At 44.9% G+C, this 22,451-nt stretch overlaps 1 protein-coding gene across 2 annotated transcripts in view; it reads left to right on the top strand.

Annotated features, from left to right (window-relative positions):
- Positions 1-22,451, top strand: part of CLPTM1L (CLPTM1 like) — a 469,239-nt gene that overhangs the window by 224,066 nt on the left and 222,722 nt on the right. For both annotated transcript variants that reach the window (XM_063452024.1, XM_063452023.1), the window contains exon 10: positions 13,514-13,617. In XM_063452024.1, coding sequence (XP_063308094.1) covers positions 13,514-13,617 — 104 coding nt within the window. The remainder of the gene's footprint in view (positions 1-13,513; positions 13,618-22,451) is intronic.

The raw sequence follows: 22,451 nt of genomic DNA on the forward strand, positions 1-22,451 counted from the left end.
AAGGTTTAAAAATAATATCAGGAAGTATTACTTTACTGAGAGGGTAGTGGATGCATGGAATAGCCTTCCAGCTGAAGTGGTAGAGGTTAACACAGTAAAGGAGTTTAAGCATGCGTGGGATAGGCATAAGGCTATCCTAACTATAAGATAAGGCCAGGGACAAATGAAAGTATTTAGAAAACTGGGCAGACTAGATGGGCCGAATGGTTCTTATCTGCCGTCACATTCTATGTTTCTAATGTGTAGAATGTCACCCCTTTTCATGAAAGTTACAGGACACAAAATACAAGGACTAAAATAAAATATCAATGTGTAACAATTTTAGAAGTTGATATGTTTGTCTCAGATTTAATAGCCATCACAGAAAAGTATATATTGATATTAAGTAGATATCTCAGGATATTTACCTAAGGTTAGTTTGACACTTTTTACGTAGCCATCTCATCGCCAATATCTGCTAAATACTGGAGTACAATTGTGTTTTTTTTTTCTCTATTATGGCATATACACATATAACAAGGTTTTTGTAATGTGTATTTCGTAAAGCTGGTGTGTGCTATTCCTGCTCATATTGTGTTCAGCTATATCTGCTGAGTATAACGATACCCCTATTGTATGCCTTTGGAACTATTTTGTGAAGCTACAATGCTATATAAGAGACAATTGCATGATTTTGCTATTACATGACGAAAAGTCATGATTTTATTAAAGACACGGAGGCGAGTATTGTATATCCCTTTCTTTACTGTCAACCAATAGCAGCAAAGAATACAAACAGAATGAAACATTAATGAACATACAGTAACATAGGCCCCTCCCTGCTCAGGTCCCAGTATAATAGGCAGCACTTCCCTTCCATTTCCCTCTTTCTGAAGATGCGACCGTAGAAAACAATGTCCAAACCAAGAACAGTGATAAAGTCCAATAAGTAGACAACTTAGAACTGAAGAGGATAACTCATCAACAACAGGGAAGCATGACCGGATGAATCGTAGGACCAAAGATTATCAGCGGGGGGAGTCCTCACAAGCTGAATAACGACATGCCATCTTGTCGGATCAGGCTGTGAAAACATAAAGGAACAGGAGCCGACAGGTTAAAGTCGATAATTGCAACCAATGTCAAGGTGAAACTGAGGAAAAAAAATCACATATATGTACAGTCCCACACTTCAGAGTGATTATCAATTAACGTACATAAACCCTACCATTACGACACTGCCCCACTTACCGTACCAAAATATTCGATGTGAATAAAAATATTCGTTGCAACATTCGACAACTGGGTGGGGAAAAATTACATAACATTAGAAATAGAACATGGGTGGGACAATACTCGCCTCCGTGTCTTTAATAAAATCATTAATTTTTGTCATGTAATAGCAAAATCATACAATTTTATAACAAGACACGGAGGCTCATATTGCAGGTTTAAAGCTGGTTCAGTACTGCAACGAATGTATGTGGGGCCGGGCGAAAGTAAAATTCCCGGAAATTAGACTCCCTTGACCAATCGGCTGTTTTCATAAGGTCCTCCAGACGTGCACCAGAAGTCATCATAGAGGAGGCCGAGGCCCCCCGGACCGAATAAGCGCCAAAGACCGCGGTATCAATGCCCGCCTGGGCCAATAACCACTTCACCCAGCATGACAATGTGGTGCTAGAGACTGGGCGGAAAGGCGGACGAAAGGATAAGAATAGCTGTGGAGATACAGCGGAACGGTGAAGTTTGGTGCGATTTTCGTATTCGCGTAGGCAAACCACTGGACACAATGTCGGAGAGGTAGGGAAACTCGGGTAGGATACCGATTTGATAGAGGTTTTCGTCTGTCGACTGATGTTGAACGTTACCCCGTCCGGGGTGTATGACCTGGCGTCAAAGTCCAGAGCTCTGACGTCCGAGACTCTCTTGCATGAGATAAGGCAGATCAGGCAAACCAACTTGGCTGGTAGTTGTTTTAAGGAGAGCGCAGAGTTAGCGGGCCAGGATGAGATGAATGACAACACAACGGAGGCATCCCAGATCGTGGAGTAGCGAGGCCTGGGTGGCCGGGAGAATCGAGAGCCCCTGAGAAGTCGGCACACTAAGGGGTGTTGTCCCGCGGGGTATGAATCGCAGAGATTGCCGACCGGTAAAGTTTGATAGTCCTGTAAGCCTTCCCCGCCTCAAAGAGGGAAGTCAGAAATTGCAGGACCATGGTTACAGGGGCCGAAACGGGATCCGCTTTCCTAGCCAGGCACCAGCCAGCCCAAGCTCGCCAAGCTGACCCATATGCCCGTCTAGCCCATGCTTCCGCGAACAGTCGTCTAGTCATGTCCGAAACTCCCTGGATCTCCCAGGGTCCCCAGAGATCTGCCACACCAGGAGTGGAAGGTAGCCTTCCAACAGGAGTGGGTGACATCGTCCCATCGGGTCCAGCAGCAATTCGTGGAATGGCGGCAGAAGTCGGGGGTAGTCCATCGTCATCTCTAGTATTTGGGGAAACCACGACTGCGTTTCCCAGAAGGGGGTCACCATGACCAACTCCGCCCGGTGTCTGCGGGTCTGCAGGAGTGAGCGCGGGATCATGGAAAACGGGGGGGAAAGCATATAGGGGGCCCCCGCTACAGTCTTGCAGGAAGGCGCCTACTGCCTCCGCTGTCAGGTCTGGCCTCCAGCTGAAGAAACGTGACAGTTGGGTGTTGAGCCGGGAAGTGAAGAGGTCGATAGTGAAGGGACCCCAGAGAGACAATATACTGGAGAACACCTCCGTGTCCAATCTCCAGTCGCTGGTGTCTGAAAGATATTGTGACCCCCAGTCCGCTTGAACGTTGTGCAGACCAGGTAAGTATTCTGCGTGGACCATCAGGTTCCGTTCTAGGCAAAATTCCCAAAAGTATTTCGCCAACGTGGCCAACACTGCCGACTGCGTACCTCCCAGGTGGTTGACATACCTCACTGCTGAGACGTTGTCATTGCGGAGTCGGATGCAAGTCGGGGCTCCGTCCCTCGCGAAGCTGTGGATGGCGAAGGAACCTGCTAGGAGTTCCAGCGCGTTGATGTGCAGCCGGGATTCGGATGCCGACCAACGGCCTCCTGTTGAAACTCCCTCGCAATGGGCCCCCCAGCCGTGGAGACTTGCATCTGAGTTGATCGTGAACTCTGGCAGAGAACCGAAGAACGCTTTGCCGTTCCATGCGGACAGGTTGAGGATCCACCATCGCAATTCGTCCTTCGTTTCACTGTCCAGTGACACCAGGTCCGCGTAGTATGCACCGGCTCTCAGGTGCGCAATCTTCAGGCGTTGCAGCGCTCGGTAGTGGAGCAGGCCCGAAAACACCGCCTGTATCGATGAGGCCAGTAGGCCGATGAGCCGTGCAAGCTGTCGCAAGGTGAGCCGGGGCCGGTTGAGGGCCCTGCGTAGCTCTTTGCGGATGGAACGAATCTTGGACATCGGCAGGCTCAGTCGCCTCCCCCGAATCCACAAGGAATCCTAGGAACTCCATGCGAGTGGTGGGGATTAGGCACGACTTTTCCCAGTTGATAATGAAACCCAAGCGGGAAAGGAGGCTTATGGCCAGCCGTAGGTGGGTAAGGAGAGTGGAGCGGTCCTGAGCCATGAGGAGGATGTCTTCTAGGTATACGATTAGACGAACTTCCCGACTGCGTAACCAGGCCATCACAGGTCGTAGTAGCTTCGTGAAGCACCACGGTGCCGAGGAGAGGCCGAAGGGTAGGCAGGTAAACCGCCGAGTCTCGTGTTGCTAGTGAAAGCGTCTTGGGATGTCACCGCAATCGGTACCATCAGGTATGCGTCTTTGAGATCTAACTTCGCTAGCCAGTCTCTGTGAAGGAGAAGATCTCATAGCAGGTGAATACCTTCCATCTTGAAATGGCGGTACCGGACTATGGCATTGAGGGGGCGCAGATTTATGACAGGCCTCAGTTGACCGCCTTTCTTTTCCACCAGGAAAATGTTGCTTATGACACCTGCGGGGTTGAGAGGCGCCCGTTCTATAGCCCCTTTGATAAGAAGGGTGGAGAGTTCCTCGTCGATCCGTCTGCGATTCTGGAGTGAAAAGCAGATCGGTCGAGGAGGGGGAATGTGTATCAGGTGTTCTATGTGGAAACCCCGAATAGTGGCCAGCACCCAGGGGTCTGATGTTATTTATGACCAAGCTGGGAAAAATGTCGGAGTCTGCCCCCTACACAAACAGGAGAAGAAATATGAGGTATGAGGTAACTCACCATAGGGTCGTCTGGAACTGGAGTGGCCCCGGAAACCTCTGGATCGCTACGGGCGTCCGCGTGACGGGAAGAAGGTGGGACGGGGGTTAGTCTCCTGGTACTGTGTACGCTGTTGGAAGGAGCCTCTTCCCGTGCCACGGGATTGGAAGTAGTTACGGCTGGACAGATGGCTCCTGAATCTGCCGGCCCTGGTGGAGACCCGCCCCTGGAAAACTCACCTCATGGAGGCTTGGGCCTTATCAAGGGTAGTAAATGCCCCAACAAAACGCCCTAAATCTTTAATAAAGGAATCGCGGAAGAGTAGACCTTGGGCGTCCTTACCAGCTTCTGTGAGGACGAGATTGGCCAGTTTAGGTTCGATCTTAAATAAGATAGCTTTACGCCGTTCAATCGAGAGGGAGGTATTAACGCTCCCAGCAATACAGATTGCTCTCTGGACCCAACCATGTATGTCTTCAGCGTCAACCATGTGGTTCTCCGCTCTGGCGTCTTCCGCTAAGTCAAATAATTTGGCCAGAGAGACGAATATATCCAGGTGTTTATGCTGGCAGGATTTTAAGGCAGATTCAAGCCCCTTACGGGGGTTCCAGCCTAATTTTGTGAGAAATTGTGTCATCTTGGGTTCGCCCTCAGGAGTGTCGCAGACTTTATTGGGCACTACCGGCCTTGGACACTCCACCCTCAAATTATTGCGGGCCGCTTTGCTAAGAAGGTGCCGTACACAATTCTCTAGATACATGGCAGCGTGGTCGGCCGGGAGCCACTCTGCCGATTCTCGGATGGTGTAAGTCATCCGGGTCGAAGAGTTGGACACCCAACGGATCCACGAGGGTGGACCCCGCAGTCGCGGAGTGCCTAGTCCCTGTGTCACCTCCGGGCGTCTCTGCCTGAGCAGAGGAAAGGAGGTCAAAGCCTGTATCAGCGGCATCCACATCAGAGTCACTGTCCGACCCAATCTTAGCCTCCTCACTTCACCCGATTTCTGAGTCACTCTCTAACTCTGCTCTGGCAAATTTCCATCTCCGCGACCATTCTGCCTGGCGCGGAAAGGCTCTTTAGCGTGCGTGGGACACGTTTTCTGGGGCGTCCGTAGGTACGCCAGTCATGGTGTTTCTGGAGGCAGAGGTGTGTTTAGACTTATGGGTAGCCTTCTTGGGTGTTTCTCCCTGTGGGTCCACAGAAGGACGTGACAGAGGCATCGTGGAGCCCGAATAGTGCTTGTCCGAAGGACGTGGCAAGAGGGCCTGAGAAATAGTGTGGGAGAGGGTAGATGACATGGACCCCATGGCTGCCATAATGGCGTCTGTCACCGAGCGCTTTAGAACTAAGAACTGTGTCCCATCAGAGTGGGTGGTTCTGTCTGTCAGAGTGGGTGAATTGCCCGAGGTGACAGGGGCTTCACCCCTACTGAGTGGAGTATCAGACTCCCCAGAGGGAGGGGAACCAGAAGTTAGTCTGGGTTTAGGCATGATAAATATATCAGGGTGATAAGGATAGCAGGAATTAATCTCTAGTAAGCTAGCAGGAATAGTATGGGTTAGTCACCCAAAACAGAAGCAACAAGAAAAAACGATCTCACCAGGGCCCAGACCAGTGGCACACTCAGACACAGGGTAGGGAAGAAGACAGGAAGTCAGAAAATGCGAAGTTTGCTAATGAGAGAAGAAACCGAATGTTCGGCAGATAAAAAAAGCAAATTTGCGGACAAAATAGGTAAGTATAAGAAAAAACGTAAAACAGGCGAACTAGCCGTTCGCGTAAATTAAGTGAATGCGGCAAACAGGCGAATGGCGCTATCTGCCCAATGGTGAGCGGTATGCATGCGTGACGAATCAGCCGAATGGGCTTAATTCGTGTGCGCATACAGTCGAATATCGGAGAAAAAACGTGCGCAAAATGGCGCTGAGGGTTACAGGGAGGACAAGGAAAAAGGCAGAATAGCATAACAGGGGAGGTCTGGGCACAAGAAGCAAACAGAAGTATATGGCAAGAAACTCAAAATAAAATAGCATCAACAATAGATACGGTTATACCAATATAATACCAGTTATTAATAAAATAAAGCTATATAGTACAATACCAGTTAACAATAAATCTCAATAATAATAAAATCAATAAGGAATAATAGTATTAAACAATATCAATAGGAAATAACAGGACACAAATGTGACATGTACTTATCTTTGTGTCGGAGCAGCAAAGAAAGTGGGAAATGGAAGGGAAGTGCTGCCTATTATACTGGGACCTGAGCGGGGAGGGGCCTATTTACTGTATGTTTATTATTTTTTCATTCTGTTTGTATTCTTTGCTGCTATTGGTGGACCGTAAAGAAAGGGATATGCAATATGAGCCTCCGTGTCTTGTTATAAAATTCTATTTCAGTTTCTATAGTTAGAATTTTCATAAATGGATTTGATGGGCCTATGTCTCATTTTGGGGTATTAAAGTAGTTTGACTGTTCAAATAACCCCATAAAGGGCTCCCATTTGATAAAGCAGACACCCCAGAGTATCTTATATTGCGCATATTGTGCCTTGACTTGTCACCATTTTTTCACCAAGCTATGCCAATGTTTGTGGTGAGGGGAAAAAATTGCATTTTTACATACATGTTGCATTTTTGCTGAGTATTTCTTACACTTGATATATGCCACGGTCATAAAATCCCTCAAATTATGCTCAGTTACATCTTCTGAGTAAAACAATATGCCCAATGTATGACCTAAACCAGTGATGGCGAACATTTTGGAGCCCAAGTACCATAACCGCAATACAAACCCACTTTTTTCCTCAAAGTGCCAACACAGCAATTAAACCTGAATACTGAGGTTTACGTTTAGAAAAAAAACAACGCATACAGTCAACATGAACATCTTTTGTTTTAACCCCTTAAGACCGGCGGACGTATATTTACGTCCTTTTAAAAGCGGCTCTAAACGCTGCAGGACGTAAATATACGCCCGCCGTTTTTTTTTAACTTACCCGGTCGCCGGTGGTCCCACGCCGGCGATCGCGGTTGGGGGCACTCCCAGGGAGCCCCCCCGCGGCAGATCTTCCTCCTCCGGTCCCTCCCGGTCATGTGAGAGTGAGGTCCTTGCGAGGACCTCACAATCACATGGCCGGTATAGCTGGCTCAGGCATTGCCAGCAGGGGGACCAACTGTAATGAAAATCAAATTAAAATTAATTAAATAAGTGTAAAAAAAAAAATATATACTTAGATCATATATATATTATATATATATATATATGATCTAAGTATATATATATATATACACACACACACATACACTGTCTAGGTGTATTTTTGTGGTGGAATCTCGGTAAAAATAAATTTAGTAGGCCGAGATTACCACGTGGCATGTGTACGTGCATATGCTGACGTATCGATCAGTTGGTTGCACGAGGCAAGATACGATCAGTAGTGTACGGAGCATGTGCAAGAATACAGGATGTAGTATTCCCCTCCTCCATTGTGCTGGACAAGCCATGCGGTCAAGCAGGAAGTTAATTCTTATTTGTATTGATTGGTCAAGAGAATGTGCGGGTGGAGCTTAATATGGGAGGAGTTATGTGCATATATAAGGAGCCTGCACTATTGTCCGGGGCTCAGAACTTGCTGTATTTTGGTGACATTAGTCCCTCTGAGTCCCGATCGGTGATCCAATAAAGAATCTCTTCCTTCCTGAAGAAACCTGTGTCCATCTCTCTGTGCTTGGCTTCCGTCAGTTTCTCCGGTATCATTTTAATATTAATATATATATAATTATATATATATATATATTAATATCAAATTACACGTAGACTGATACTGATTAAATATATATATAATTATTGTTATATATATATTTATAAATAATATAAAAAAAATATGTAAATACGTAAAAAAATTAAATAAAAAAAATAATTAAAAATAAAATATGAAAAAATATATGTTTTATTTCGTTCTAACTGTATTGTGATATTAATATATATATTTATATAAAAATACACGTAGAACGAAATAATACATATATCTATATACATAAATATATACGTATATATCACTATATATATACCTATATATAAATAAAAATATTAAAACAAAAAATATATATATATATACGTATATATACACATATGTATATATATACATATATTAATTCTACACATATATTTATGTAATAATTTGACATAATTAGGTATCCTAATTAATTACAATTAGCAGGACCTGCCTGACAACCCATGCCGAAAGTATAAGGAATTTAATTTGCTAGCACTATATTTAACCCTATAACTTTCCAAGACACCATAAAACCTGTACATAGGGGGTACTGTTTTACTCGGGAGACTTCGCTGAACACAAATATTAGTGTTTCAAAACAGTAAAATGTATTACAACGATGATATCGCCAGTAAAAGTGACGTTTTTTGCATTTTTCACGCACAAACAGCACTTACACGGACGATATTACTGCTGCAATACTTTTTACTGTTTTGAAACACAAATATTTGTGTTCAGCGAAGTCTCCCGAGTACAACAGTACCCCTCATGTACAGGTTTTATGGTGTTTTAAAATAATTACAGCGTCAAATATAAGGCTTGTGTTTCATTTTTTCACATTCAAATTCGCCAGATTGCTTACGTTGCCTTTATGACCCTATGGTAGTCCAAGAATGAAAATTACCCCTATGATGGCATACTATTTGCAATAGTAGACAACCCAAGGTATTGCAAATGGGGTATGTCCAGTCTTTTTTAGTAGCCACTTAGTCACAAACACTGGCCAAAATTGGCGTTTTTTGCATTTTTCACACACAAACAAATACTAACGCTAACTTTGGCCAGTGTTTGTGACCAAATGGCTACTAAAAAAGACTGGACATACCCCATTTGCAATACCTTGGGTCGTCTACTATTGCAAATGGTATGCCATTATGGGTGTAAATTTATTTCTTGGGCTACTATACAGTCTCAAAGGCAACGTAACCAATCTGACGAATTTCAATTTCAAATGTAACACGCTATATTTGACCCTGTAACTTCCCAAAACACCATAAAACCTGTACATAGGGGGTACTGTTTTACACGTGAGACTTTGCTGAATACAAATATGTATTTTATTGCAGTAAAAGCAAACAGTATTATGACATTGACAGTTAAAATGTCATGTAGATCTAAAAAAATTAAAAAAATCTTATTTTCTCCCATGTTTTTCATATTAAATTATGTTTCATAGCTAAATATTTTATATTAAATGAAAGCCCTGTTTCCCCTGAATAAAATGATATATAATAAGGGGGGGTGCATTTAATATGAAAGAGGTGAATTACGGTTGGACAGACATATAGCGCAAATGCCAGGTTTTGTTTACATTTTGTTTCGTTCACAACTTGTACATTTGGCTGCGGTGTTAAGGGGTTAAAAGATGAACGCGACATTAGAGAGTTCAATGATACAAACTGTTTTTTTATTGAACATTAACTGGCTACTTAGACACACACATACTCACAGATACACACTGACACTCACAGATACACACTGACACTCACAGATACACACTGACCCTCACAGATACACACACATGCTCACAGATGTGCAGACACTCACACATATACACTGACGCTTATACATACACACTGACACTCACAGATACACACCCACTCATCCAGGGGCTGCTCTCCCAGGAGAGGCATCTGCAGCGCCACTCGTACCTGTAGCCGTTGCTCCTTGCTGGGGATACTCTCACTTCGCCAGTGCTGTACATCCTCCAGGGCTTTGTCCCAAAGCTCCATTCTAGTGACATCTCTGTAGTCCAGTATGTTCTACTCTGATACAGGCCCATCCTTCTGGGCCAAGTTGTGCTGCAATCTCCAGCGAAACTCCTCCTCATATGTGAACGCTATCCGGGGACTAGCTGGTTCCATACCACTGTAGAAAGGGGTGCTGTACAAATACTAGCGTTGCCATTAATTATCAATCCATAACGATTCCAGTGTCTCCAGGATGCTTATATACTCCCTAGGAAGCCATCCCACTGCTGCCACCAGATGTGGTGGCACTTGCCCCTGGACCTGAAAGTAGACTACAGTAAAAACTTAGACACGATTACATTGGCTCTAAGGTCCAGGACATTCCCATACAAAATAGGTAAATCCCTCCCCCGGGAGATAATTAAGTCATAAACTGTACAAATCTCAATTATCTCCAGGCACAAAATACACACATTTCCCAAACACCCCAAAAGTACCTTACAAATGCACAAAACCCCCTAAAAGTTACATCCATTGATAGCCGATCTGAGTGACCAACATATCCATAAATTACCCAAATCGGTTCAGGATTTTCCTGGAAGTCATAATCTGACCGACTGCACACATGGTCCTTGTGGCAAATTTAGCCACTCCGGACTGTAAAGGACTTTCTTACCATAGACTGTGTTCGGGACTTTAAAATGGCCGTATCTCCTATTGTTAGTCTATGGGGATACAGCATCCCTTTCCTGAACAGTAATCTGCAACACTGTTCGGGAAACTACCTAACTACCGAATGAGAGACCACACCGGTGAGGTCGTGTGTCTCTCATTAGCCCAGTTGCAACATTGTTTCAAGCTGTTAATAGGTTTTGTGTGTGTGGCTGCCGTTCGTGTACCAAACACGTTGCGGCAGCTATCTTTGTTTGCTAAAAGTTCAGCGGTGTTTGGTTGTCGAGTGCCTGGAACTGAAATCGGCTACTTGATTTCCAAACACTGCTGGACTTCCAAGACGTTCGGGAAACTCGCTCTTTCGGTGAATTAAAGCATTTTGCGAGTTTCCCCTTTTCAGACCTGGTTCATTAAAAACTGTTTTATGTGTGGCTTTCGCCTATTTCTGCAGGGATCAGAGCGGTAATTCTTGAGATTGTACATTTAGATCCCTGCAATCCAATGAGGGGTCATTCGTGAAAATCTGTTAGAACTTGCTTAAGTTATAGATTTTAATGTAGAATTCTACATTTTTCTGTATCCACTGTTAATGTGATTATCTGTGCCTGATGATGTCATCCTTGTCCTTGTACAGTGGGGGATGCTGGGAGACGACCTTGCATGGTCAGTTTCCCACACAGTCCACCTGATTAAAACCCCTGCTGTAACAGTTAGGAAACCCCTTGCATGGGGAACCATATACATTTGGTGACTTTTCATTAAATCCCTCAGTTGACTCCCAGACTATTTGTCGTCTAGTCATTGGGAAAGGGGATTATACTGCGCTTCCTGCCTCTGGTATGCTGAATCCTGACTACCAGCGGAAAGATTGTGCATTAACCCTTGCTACTCCGCTACAGTCCTTTGCCCAAAATAGTTCCATAAAATCGCGGCTAAGTGCCGCTGGGGACCGACCGGGAAAACCCAAAGTGTTCCTTTCGAAAATAGTTCCAGGGTATTCGTGGCTAAGTTCCCCTGAAGTATTTTCGCGGTTTTAGTCCATGCGAACGGCTGACATGGAGCTAGTGTTCGGTTCTATGCACACGAATGGACAGTGCAGAAACCGGGGGAATAAAATCTGGGTCTTTACACTTGCTGACCTGGCCCATAGTCGGTGAGCAGAAGGACCGCTTCCACACTCCTCTAGGAGTCCATGGCAAAAATCTGTGGGAAGCGGCGTTTGTCACACCCCATTTGTAATACCTTGGGTTATCTACTTTTGCAAATGGTATGCTATTATGGGTGTAATTCTCATTCCTGGGCTACCATTTGGTCTCAAAGGCAACATAACCAGTCTGGCAAATTTCAATGTTTATATACTGAAAAATGTAACGTGCTATAATTGACCCTGTAACTTTTCAAAACATCTATACATGGGGGTACCGTTTTACTTGTGAGACATCGCTAAATACAAATATGTGTATATTATTGCAGTAACGGCTTACTATTATGACATGCACAGTTAAAATGCCATGCAGAACTAAAAAAATAAAATTTCCTTTTTTTTTTTATATTTTATTCATATTAAATTATGTTTAATATATAAATGTTTGATATGAAATGAAAGCCCTGTTTCTCCTGAACAACATTACATATAATAAGTGTGGGTGCATTTAATATGAAAGAGGTGAGTTATGGTTAGACAGACATATAGCGCAAATTCTAAGTTTTGTTTACGTTTTGTTTTATCTAACCTTGTACAACTTCTTCAGTCCTTAACCCCAGACCACACCAGATTGCTTCCAGCGCTCAAATTAGCCGCAGACATACCTGATACCTTAAGGACCGTTTTTTTGGCGGACATACCGATACGTCCGTGGTCGAAAAGCGGTTAAGGTGTTAAAAAACCATGTAAAGGGTTTAGCAATGGTGTTTCCTTGACCCAATTTAAACCCCCAGCCCCTTTTTTTGTCTTTTTTTCCATCCAGCCCCTTTGTGTGTGTGTGTCTATTTATCCCCCTGCCCCTTTGTGGGTCTCTTTACCAAAACCCCCACCCTACCCCTTTATCCCCCCCACCCCTTTGTGGGTCTATCCCCCCGCCCCTCTGTGTGGCTCTTTGTCCCTTCTGCACGTCTTATGTGTCTCCTTGTCCCCCCCAGCACCTTTGTGTATCTCTTTTTCACCACAGAAACTTCTGTGTGTCTATCTCCCTCAGCCCCTCTGTGCCTCTTATTTCCAGCACCTTTCTGGGTCTCTTTCTCCCTCAAAACCCCTTTCGGCCTCTCTTCTCCACCCATCCACTTTGTGTGCCTTTGTCCTCCCAGCCCCTCTGTGTTTGTCCCCCTACCCTTTGTGTGTCTATTTTATCCTCCTAGCCCTTATATGTGTTTCTTTGACCCCTTCACCCCTCTGTCTCTTTGTGACGCCCAGCCCTCCTGTATGTCTCTTTGTGACCCCCAGCCCTTCTGTAGGTCTCTTTATTTCCCCCAGCCCTCCTATGAGTCTCTTTTTGTCTTCATAAAGCCCTTATTTGTGTCTTTGTGCGCCACAGTCCTTCTGTGTGTCTTTATGCCTCCCAGCTCTTCTCTATATCTTTGTCCCCCAAGACTTTCTTTTTTTTATCATTGCCCTCCCTCCCCCCCAGCCCTTCCCATGTGTTTCTTTGTCACCCAGCTCTTCTGTGCGTCTTTGTGCCCCACAGCTTTTGTTCTCTTTCAAAATAGTCTTACATCGGCCCTGTCTAAATGTAATGAGAGATAAGAAAAGAGGAAAAAAGAAACCCTGTGTGGCCGCCTAAATTGCCTAGTGGTTGCGCCAGCCTTGCATTTAGATTATAATTTAATAGGAAATACTGTTTATACTGTAATTTCTGTATTCATCTTTTTTTTTTTTTTCTTCTTTAGTACTTTGGCGTTGCTTTAGTACAGTAGTAATATTCCTTTTTCTACTGGATGAACAAACTAGTCTATTGGTACTGATTCCTGCTGGGATTGGAGCTGTCATAGAGGTTAGTTGGAAAAAATATATATAACTTATATGTATTTATTATTTTATTTGTTATTAAATGTGTTTTTATTTAGAAAAGTGATCTTTTGTTTATGTTTGTGACTTTTATATCTAGCATAAAATTGAATAACAGTAGTGCATGTAACATGTATACGTATGAGGCGTTCTAGGCCGTGGGGTTTTGTATTATATTAGAAATTGTGTAGTAAGCTGTAGTAAGTTGGATACTGCATCCACTACCCTCTGTAAACTGAGAAAATGGTAGATAGTAGAAGGGATACTTAAGGGCATTTTGCAAGAGTGCCTCCAGCATAAAATATTCTGATAAATAGTTGAGTTGCACCTCCAGGTTGTTTGAGGGGGCTAGAAACCCCACTTAATCGGTGGTGGAATAATTAGCATGACATTATTGAGTAGTGGGGGTGGGGTGGATAAATTGTTGGGTCCTTGTGACCATTAAGGGTGCCAGTTAGGCAGTGTCAAGGCAATTTGAGATTTAAACTTGTGCTATATACTCTCTTGCAAAAAAAATCTATATTAATATTAATCAACAAAGGAAATATAAAGTATAATAATTGAAAAGCACACATGAGTGTACGCAGAAGGCACAATAGTGAGATCCTTGGTGCCATCAGGGCACTGGCACTGTTGAAGGGGGACCCCTGCAGGCCGCTGGCATGAACTATATGACCCTCTCCCGATCCTAGGTTGCTGAAGTCGGCTGAGGTGAGGCCACAGGTGTCTGTAGAGATAGTCAGAGCTGGAGCAGGATACTAGTCGTCTCCGAAGCCTCCAGAACTTTGAGGGTCCCTGTATCCCGGGTGATTAGCAGACAGCGAGGTGTACCCCATTTGTATGGCACTTTTTTAGTTGCTAGTGCCTGTGTGAGCGGTCTCAAGGATCTACGCCAGTCCATGGTGGCCTTAGATAAGTCCGGGTAGAAGGTGATGGTATGCCCCTCAAACTTGAGTGGTGTCTTGTTGCGGACGACTGCCATGAAGGCCGTGTGGTCTTGCCCTTATTGGAAGCGGAGAATTATGTCTAGACCATCTTCTGTGTGCCCATAGTGGGTCCTGGAATGCATAGTGGGTCCAGGGTCATAGCTTTGGCTTGCTTGGATGAGAAGAGCGTTGATAACGATCTGTGGAAGAGGTGCAGGATTTCTGCTACCTACATAGAATCAGGTAGGCTGCCGACTTTGATTTCCTTCCATCTCCGTTTGTCTTCTAGAACCGTCACGCGGTCATTGGTTTGCATTTGTGAGTGTTGGAGTTTTGCTAGGGTCTGCTCCAGGGTGGCAATATGGGTCTCATGAGCTGCAGTGTTGAGCTCCGAATTGTGGAGACGAGCAGAGAACCCGTTTACCTCCTCTCGGAACTGCTTGATGTCGGCCATAATGTTGCGGCCCAGTTTGTCCAACAGACCCTGCAGAGTGTCCTTGTAACCGGAGGCATTGCGGGATGCTTATGTGGCGAGCGCAGCTTCGAATTGTCCGGATGAGCCCCGAAGGGCAACTCTCCACACAGGGATTCCTCACTTGTAGTGCGGAATGGTGCGTCCGAGAGTGGTGCCATGACAGGCCTCTGCAAAGAGTGCTGTCTCCACAATTATTAGCTGATATCGGCTGTTGTAGGGGATCTGGCTTGCACTTATTGCTCCGACGTCCCATGACTGCAGATATGTGGCAGCTTCAGTTATTACTAACGACTTGCCAATTTTCTCACAATTCAGGCTCTTTTTGGTGCAGATGCACTCAGAGCTCCATTAATATACAACTTGTCAGTATGGCCGCTGGCTCCGCCCCTCTTATCCCTCTCTTTTCTAATGAAAAATGATTGCACATCCTTTGTATTGTGGGTGGCCCGGCACCACATTTTGTTTACTGTGTTGAGGTCATGTGATGCTGTCAAATGACCGCCAGTTTCAATTGTATTTACTTATGTAAGAAGTGTGGGTCCAGTTCGCTGTACCACTTGGAAGAAAAAAAAAAGCCGTATTCGGTGAAACGCATTAGTGTTACTTTTTGCTCTATACTTAGTTTTTTAGCTCATTGTGTAAGAATAAAGTTAATTTATTTAACTTCTTAAGGACGGAAGGCGTCTTTGGGGTCCCGGCTCTAAACGCCGGGGGGCGGCATAGCACGTCCCGAACGTCCTTTGTACTTACCCGGTCGCCAGCGATCCCACACCAGTGATCGTGGTGTGGGGACTCACCTGGCAGCCCAGGGAGTCCCCCTCTGTCCGTTCCAGCCCCCCTGGGCCATGTGATCATAGCAATGCCAACAGGGGGAGTGCCTCTAATGACTCCACCTGCTGCCTGAAAAATAATTAAAACAGTGTAAAATTAAATTATATATACTTAGATCATATATATATATATATATATATATATATATATATATTAGGCCATTAGGCCTGAATTTGTGGGAGGAGTAAGTCCCCTACTTAAACTCCCAGCCCCTACTCACCTCTGCCGTTCAGCTGATTGTCCCCATAGCAACCAGCACTTCCGGTCCAAGCTTCCCGCCAGTTCCTGTTTTCTGCAGAAAGAAGTCCTGAACAATCCTCCGTCCGTTTGAGGTCCTTCCACTCGTTTTTTTTCCTCCTGGTCGAGGTACCCGGCTTCCGGTCACGAGACCGGCGCGTTCACGTAAGCTAGGCGAGGGAAATAGCGTTCGGCTATTTCCTTCCGTTCGGGCCTAAAAACGTAGGGGTAGGCTCCCTCTATCTTCTTTTCACGAATACACGCTCTTTTCAAACGTATTCAGCGTTCGCGTCAAACGGACGAACGCTCAGCACACTTAAACGCATCATTAACATTTTCGGACAGAAACTACCGAATTCAGATATAAAGTATTATGCTCATATTATTCTTTGTATTCCCATATTGCCGTTCAGTCATTTAGCACCGACCTATTCGTACGGTTATAAAACGAACTCCATGTACTAAGCCACATTCGGTTACATCCTATTAAAACATGCTAAAGAAAATGCACTAATTTCCTTTACACAAATTCTACGATATAAACGTATATTTCTGTTCGGTCAGTTAACTGCTGATACCTACATGTCAGTTTATGGTTATATAAATTAGGTCTAACTACCAGCTTTTTCTTTCTACCTATTTTTGGCAGGTTTAAAACATTTTATTATATTTTTTCTCTATTACTATTATAACATACGGTTTCCATACACCTAAATTTACTAATAACGAAATCCTTCTTATATTATAAATAATGCACACGTCACCAATACAATTAACCCATTTTCTAATATACACCAAACATATTCTAAACCCGACATACAGATATCAAGTCATTAAACACAATTGCTACAATATCCGTTACATCCACATCTGTACTATTCCTTTTTCATCATAATCACGCTTTCACATGTTTTGGCTTTACAGATTGCATTGTTTTCTCGCTTTCTTCGCTAAGTTGTTATTTCAAGGTCTTTTTATTACAGGAACAGGTATTGTATTTTATCACTTTGAGTTATCAAGGTCTAGGCCTCAAATTCTATTAAACTATTGGAATTTACATACCATCACATCTGTCGTTAACTATGGAAAATTTCTTTGGTTAATCCTTAGCTCCAGTATTATTCTAGGCCTCCACCAGTTCTACACAGTTAACCAGTTACGCTTAACGTAATTTACGTACGTCAAACCAAGGTATAGCTCACTACTCTTTTTACAACATTTTCATACTAGACCTCACGCGGTCTCAACTTCTTTACTACTTTCTCACAGGCTTACGCCAACGGTACGTTAATTCGTTACTATTTCTTCTATCCAGACATACGGTCATACGGCCAGCAGGCTCAGAAAACACCAAAACCTGACCCGGTACTCAGCCATACCTTCAGGTACTTACGTCCTTACCAAAGTACGTCCCTTCGCCACCCCAAGGCCTCATTCAGCCTTCTCACACAAAATCTAAATCGTCCCATTTACACACCAAAATTCCCAGATCCCTCAATGCAGGATCTCACGTTGCGCCCCTAGCAACCAACTCCTAATACAAACCATACAACCACGATACGCATAAATACATCAACATTTGTCTTAAATCCCCAGGATTCTTCCTCAAGGATAGCAACAGACAAGACTCGCCACACTTATTACTAATAGAAGGTTCCAGTTACCAATTTGCAGCCAGTAAAGGTTAGTATCCACACACCACTCCAGTCTTCTCACTTTACCCTTAAGTATACAATCGAACTGGCTACAGGGTCTAGGCTAATACCTTAGCTCACCCTATCAGGTAACCCGGCCCCGCGAGGCCTTCCACCCCCACCCCACCTCAACACGGAGGTACGGCCCCACGCCCAAATCATAGTTAGAAGCCTCGCACGCCCTACTACAGGGCTCTAGTCAGGGCCTCACCTATCACGGCCACACGTTTTGATTTCTCTATACTGTCACCGAGAGGCCAACACCCCGCCACCACGTCTGTGGCCACTACGTCATAAGCCAAATCATAGGTAGAGCCTCTCACCACCACTTGGCATTAGCAGGGCCTCACCTACCCAAACATTCAACAGTTACGTTTTTCGCTTCGGCATCTAGCATTACAGTCCAGTTCTTCCATATACACCACCCCCCATACCCCTCCAACTTACCTTACTCCCCTTTAATATATCTTTCACATAATCATTCCTTTTTAGAATGTCCCAAGAACTAATCCCCATCGAAGAAATGACAGAAGAAACTCCATTCACGCCAATCAGACCCGAGTCTCCAGGCGAATCACTCACTCTTTCAACCCCCACGTCCTTGAGAGCATGGACTATTCCCAAAATTACGGCCGAGCTTAGGCTCAGGGGAATCCCCTTTCCGACCACAGCTAGAAAGGCAGAACTTTATAGGCTGCTTACCCACCAAGCCCCCGAGCCTAGGCCAGGCACTAGCTCTCAAGGACAACCACCAAGCAACAGCACGGCCACCCAGGATACCCTGGCAGCTATCTTGGCCAACCTACAGACCCTCAATAGCAGGCTATCTAAGGTGGAGAGCGCCATCTCCTCCCCAGGTACTACCACGGAAGCCCCAGTCTCCACCACGGCTGTACCCGCTATACCAACATGCCCTCCTATACTCCCCTCTCCAGCACCAGGCACAGCCATTCCACCCTTTGAGTCACCAGCACACTCTGTCCCAGACTCTATCAGAAAAGATATCTTAGACGGGAAGGACGTGTGTCTGGTGTCTTTGCTCATAGCCTCTCAAGACATACTTGAGAACAAGGCATACAAGGCATATGGTGACATTTCTGTAGTGCTCAAGACGAGGGATCCCAGGCTCAATAAAAAATTGTCTATCCCCCAGTTCGTGATAGCTTTCGGGATATACCGCGACGTCATTTGCACGGTATATCCCCACAGGAGAGAAGAGTTAGACCTCTATCTTCACAAGGTGGTGGATCTAGGCATCAAGTACGGGGGCTCCTCTTTCTATGACTATCACAAGTGAGTTTCAGCGAAGGCAGGGACCCATCTGAAGCAGATCAATATTAGAATGAACTGGGGTCAAATGGACACAGAACTCTTCTGTCGCCACTTTGCTGGACTCAGGCCCCCGGCTTGTGCCATATGTAATTCCACATCCCACATGGCGGACTTATGTCCCGTCGAAGCAGATCCCACCACCTCCACTCCCACCCCTCACTCCACTTTCACCCCTCACTCCACTTTTACCCCTCACAACAAACCAGCGGTTGGTCTACGGGATAAGCTGGGTAGGCCCATCTCATTTCTAGGTAAGGCGCAGGTGTGCAATAATTTCAACGCAGGCTCTTGCAGTTTCAGCGCCTGTAGATTATTGCACATCTGCTCCATATGTTTCAGGGCACATACCAAGACCATGTGTCCGGCCAGGTTGTCACCGAACAAATGACTAACCGACATAATCATCGACAACCTGGTTTTTTATCTAAGGTCTCACCCTAGGAGGCATCTGGTGGATTATCTCACCACAGGGTTCACTAAAGGGTTTCTCACGGGTATAGTAGCCATTCCCCCAGGTACACTAGAATGCCCTAATCTCAAGTCAGCACGTTTAGACCCAGTCTCCACAGACACCCTCGTTGCCTCGGAAATCACCAACGGTTTCATGATAGGCCCCTTCACCTCGTCACCATTTTCCTCCTGGCGCACTAACCCCATTGGTATTGCTATTCACAAATATTCCAATAAAAAACGTCTAATTATTGATTTATCGGCACCGCACTCCTCTTTTGTTCCAAGCATAAACGCACTCATTCCAGCAGACGAATTTTCACTTCAGTACGTAACCATCGATGACGCCATACAGTCCATCATATCATCTGGTAATCGACCCTGGCTTAGCAAAACAGACATTACTAACGCTTTTAAATTACTACCCATGCACCCCTCACTCTGGCACTTACACGGTGTTAAATGGCGTGGGAAATACTTCTTTTCTACACGACTCACTTTCGGTTCTCGTAGCAGCCCCAAACTGTTCGACATTTTCGCAGAATCACTATGCTGGCTGCTTCTGAACATCACCAGGTGTCACTCCGTTATCCACTACCTCGACGACTTTTTACTTATAGAGCCAGGGTCACCATCACCCACAGCAATCAGAAGCACTACTGCACTATTTGCCACTCTTGGAGTCCCTTTTTCCCCAGCCAAAACTATAGGCCCCGCGACTAAATTGACCTTTCTGGGGATAGAACTGGACTCGGTTAACCTCAGAGCTAGCCTCCCTCACGACAAACTGGCACGATTGAGAGGGGAGATAGACATGTTCCTGCGGACTTCTTTGCCTACTCCACGGAGTGCCGGACTCCGGCCCAGTTTCTTTGGACCCGCACGCCAAAGCTGGGGGAAGTTTTTGAAAGACTGGAATGGTATCTCCATGTTTATTCCCCTGTTTATACCCCCTCTCTCCACCTCTTCACCCATCATCCACACAGACGCAGCAGCCAACACCGGTTTTGCAGCCATTTTCGGGATCCACTGGTTTAGGGGCCACTGGCCCAATGAGACGGATGCCTTGCCAGGATTCAGTGAGACCTCAGCACTATTCGAAATTTATCCCATTGTGGCGGCCGCACACACCTGGGTCTCTGGTCTGGCAAGGCAGTAAAATGCTACTCAGATAACTCGGCGGCTTGCGAAATTGTTAACAAAGGGTGCTCATCATCCCTGACCTGCGGCTGATTCGCAAGCTGACCTGGTTCGCAGCATCCGGTCAGTTTCACTTAGTATGTTTTCACATCCCGGGTATTCACAAAACGGCCACTGACGCTCTTTCTCGTTCTCAATTCCAGGCATTCTCTCAGGCACTCCCAACGGCTCACCAACAGCCATCCAGGACACCACGGTTTCACGAACTAATCTTGGATCAAGCACACTCTTGCATCACGCTAGAACACTCACTCACCAAGCATTATCACCCAACACTGCTATCACTTACAATAGGGCACTTATTATATAAATATATTTAACAAATTCACCGCAGAATTCGGTCTACAAGGTGACTTTTCTATTCAAACCATGGTGACTTTTGCCTCTTTCTGCAACCTACACCTTAAACTTTCTCATAACACCATTAAACTTTACCTCACCAGGGTTCAGCACCACAGCCTCACCAATTTTCCTAACAACACTCCTTTCATGTCATCATACTAGGGATCGACCGATTATCGGTTTTACCGATATAATCGGCCGATATTCGGTATTTTCGGCAATATCGGTATCGGCCAATAGGGATACCGATATTGCCGATAATACCTCCCAGGACCGCCAGGCTCATTACAAGCCCGGCGGTCCTGGGGGGGCGGGCAGCAAGCATTTACTCACCTCCCAGCAACTCCTTCAGCTCCCCAGTGTAAATCTCGCGAGACCCGCGGCCAGCTCTGACGACCGCGGGTCTCGCGAGATTTACACTGGGGAGCTGGAGGAGCTGCTGGAAGGTGAGTAAACGCTTGCTGCTCGCCTCCCCCCCCCCCCCCCCCCACACAGCTAAGCCAATGCCACTGGACCCCCCCTCCCTGGCAAGGCAACAAACAGGGAGGGGGACAACAAAAAATAAATAATAATTAAACATATTAAAAAATTATTAATTTAATATATAAAAAAAAAATTAATATAAAATAAAAAATGCCCCCTCACACACATACTCTATTATTATACACATACACTACACAAACACACTGTGTATATAATTCAGTGTGTTTGAAAAGTGTGTTATATAATGCAGTGTTTGAATAGTGTGTGTGTATATAATGCAGTGTGTTTGAATAGTGTGTGTGTGTGTGTGTATAATAATGCAGTGTGTGTTTGTATAGTGTGTGTGTATATAATGCAGTGTGTTTGTATAGTGTGTGTGTATATAATGCAGTGTGTGTTTGTATAGTGTGTGTGTGTATATAATGCAGTGTGTTTGTATAGTGTGTGTGTGTGTGTGTGTGTGTGTGTGTATATAATGCAGTGTGTTTGTATAGTGTGTGTATAATAATGCAGTGTGTGTTTGTATAGTGTGTGTGTGTATAATAATGCAGTGTGTGTATATAATGCAGTGTGTGTTTGTATAGTGTGTGTGTATATAATGCAGTGTGTGTTTGTATAGTGTGTGTGTGTATATAATGCAGTGTGTTTGTATAGACACACACACTATACAAACACACACACTGCATTATATATACACACACTATACAAACACACTGCAGTATATAAACACTACACAAACACACTGCATTATATAAACACTGCATTATATACACAGTGTGTTTGTGTAGTGTGTTTATATAATTCAGTGTGTGTTTGTGTAGTGTGTTTATATAATTCAGTGTGTGTTTGT

This window comes from Pelobates fuscus, chromosome 4 (assembly GCF_036172605.1).
Source record: "Pelobates fuscus isolate aPelFus1 chromosome 4, aPelFus1.pri, whole genome shotgun sequence".
Lineage (NCBI taxonomy): Eukaryota > Metazoa > Chordata > Amphibia > Anura > Pelobatidae > Pelobates > Pelobates fuscus.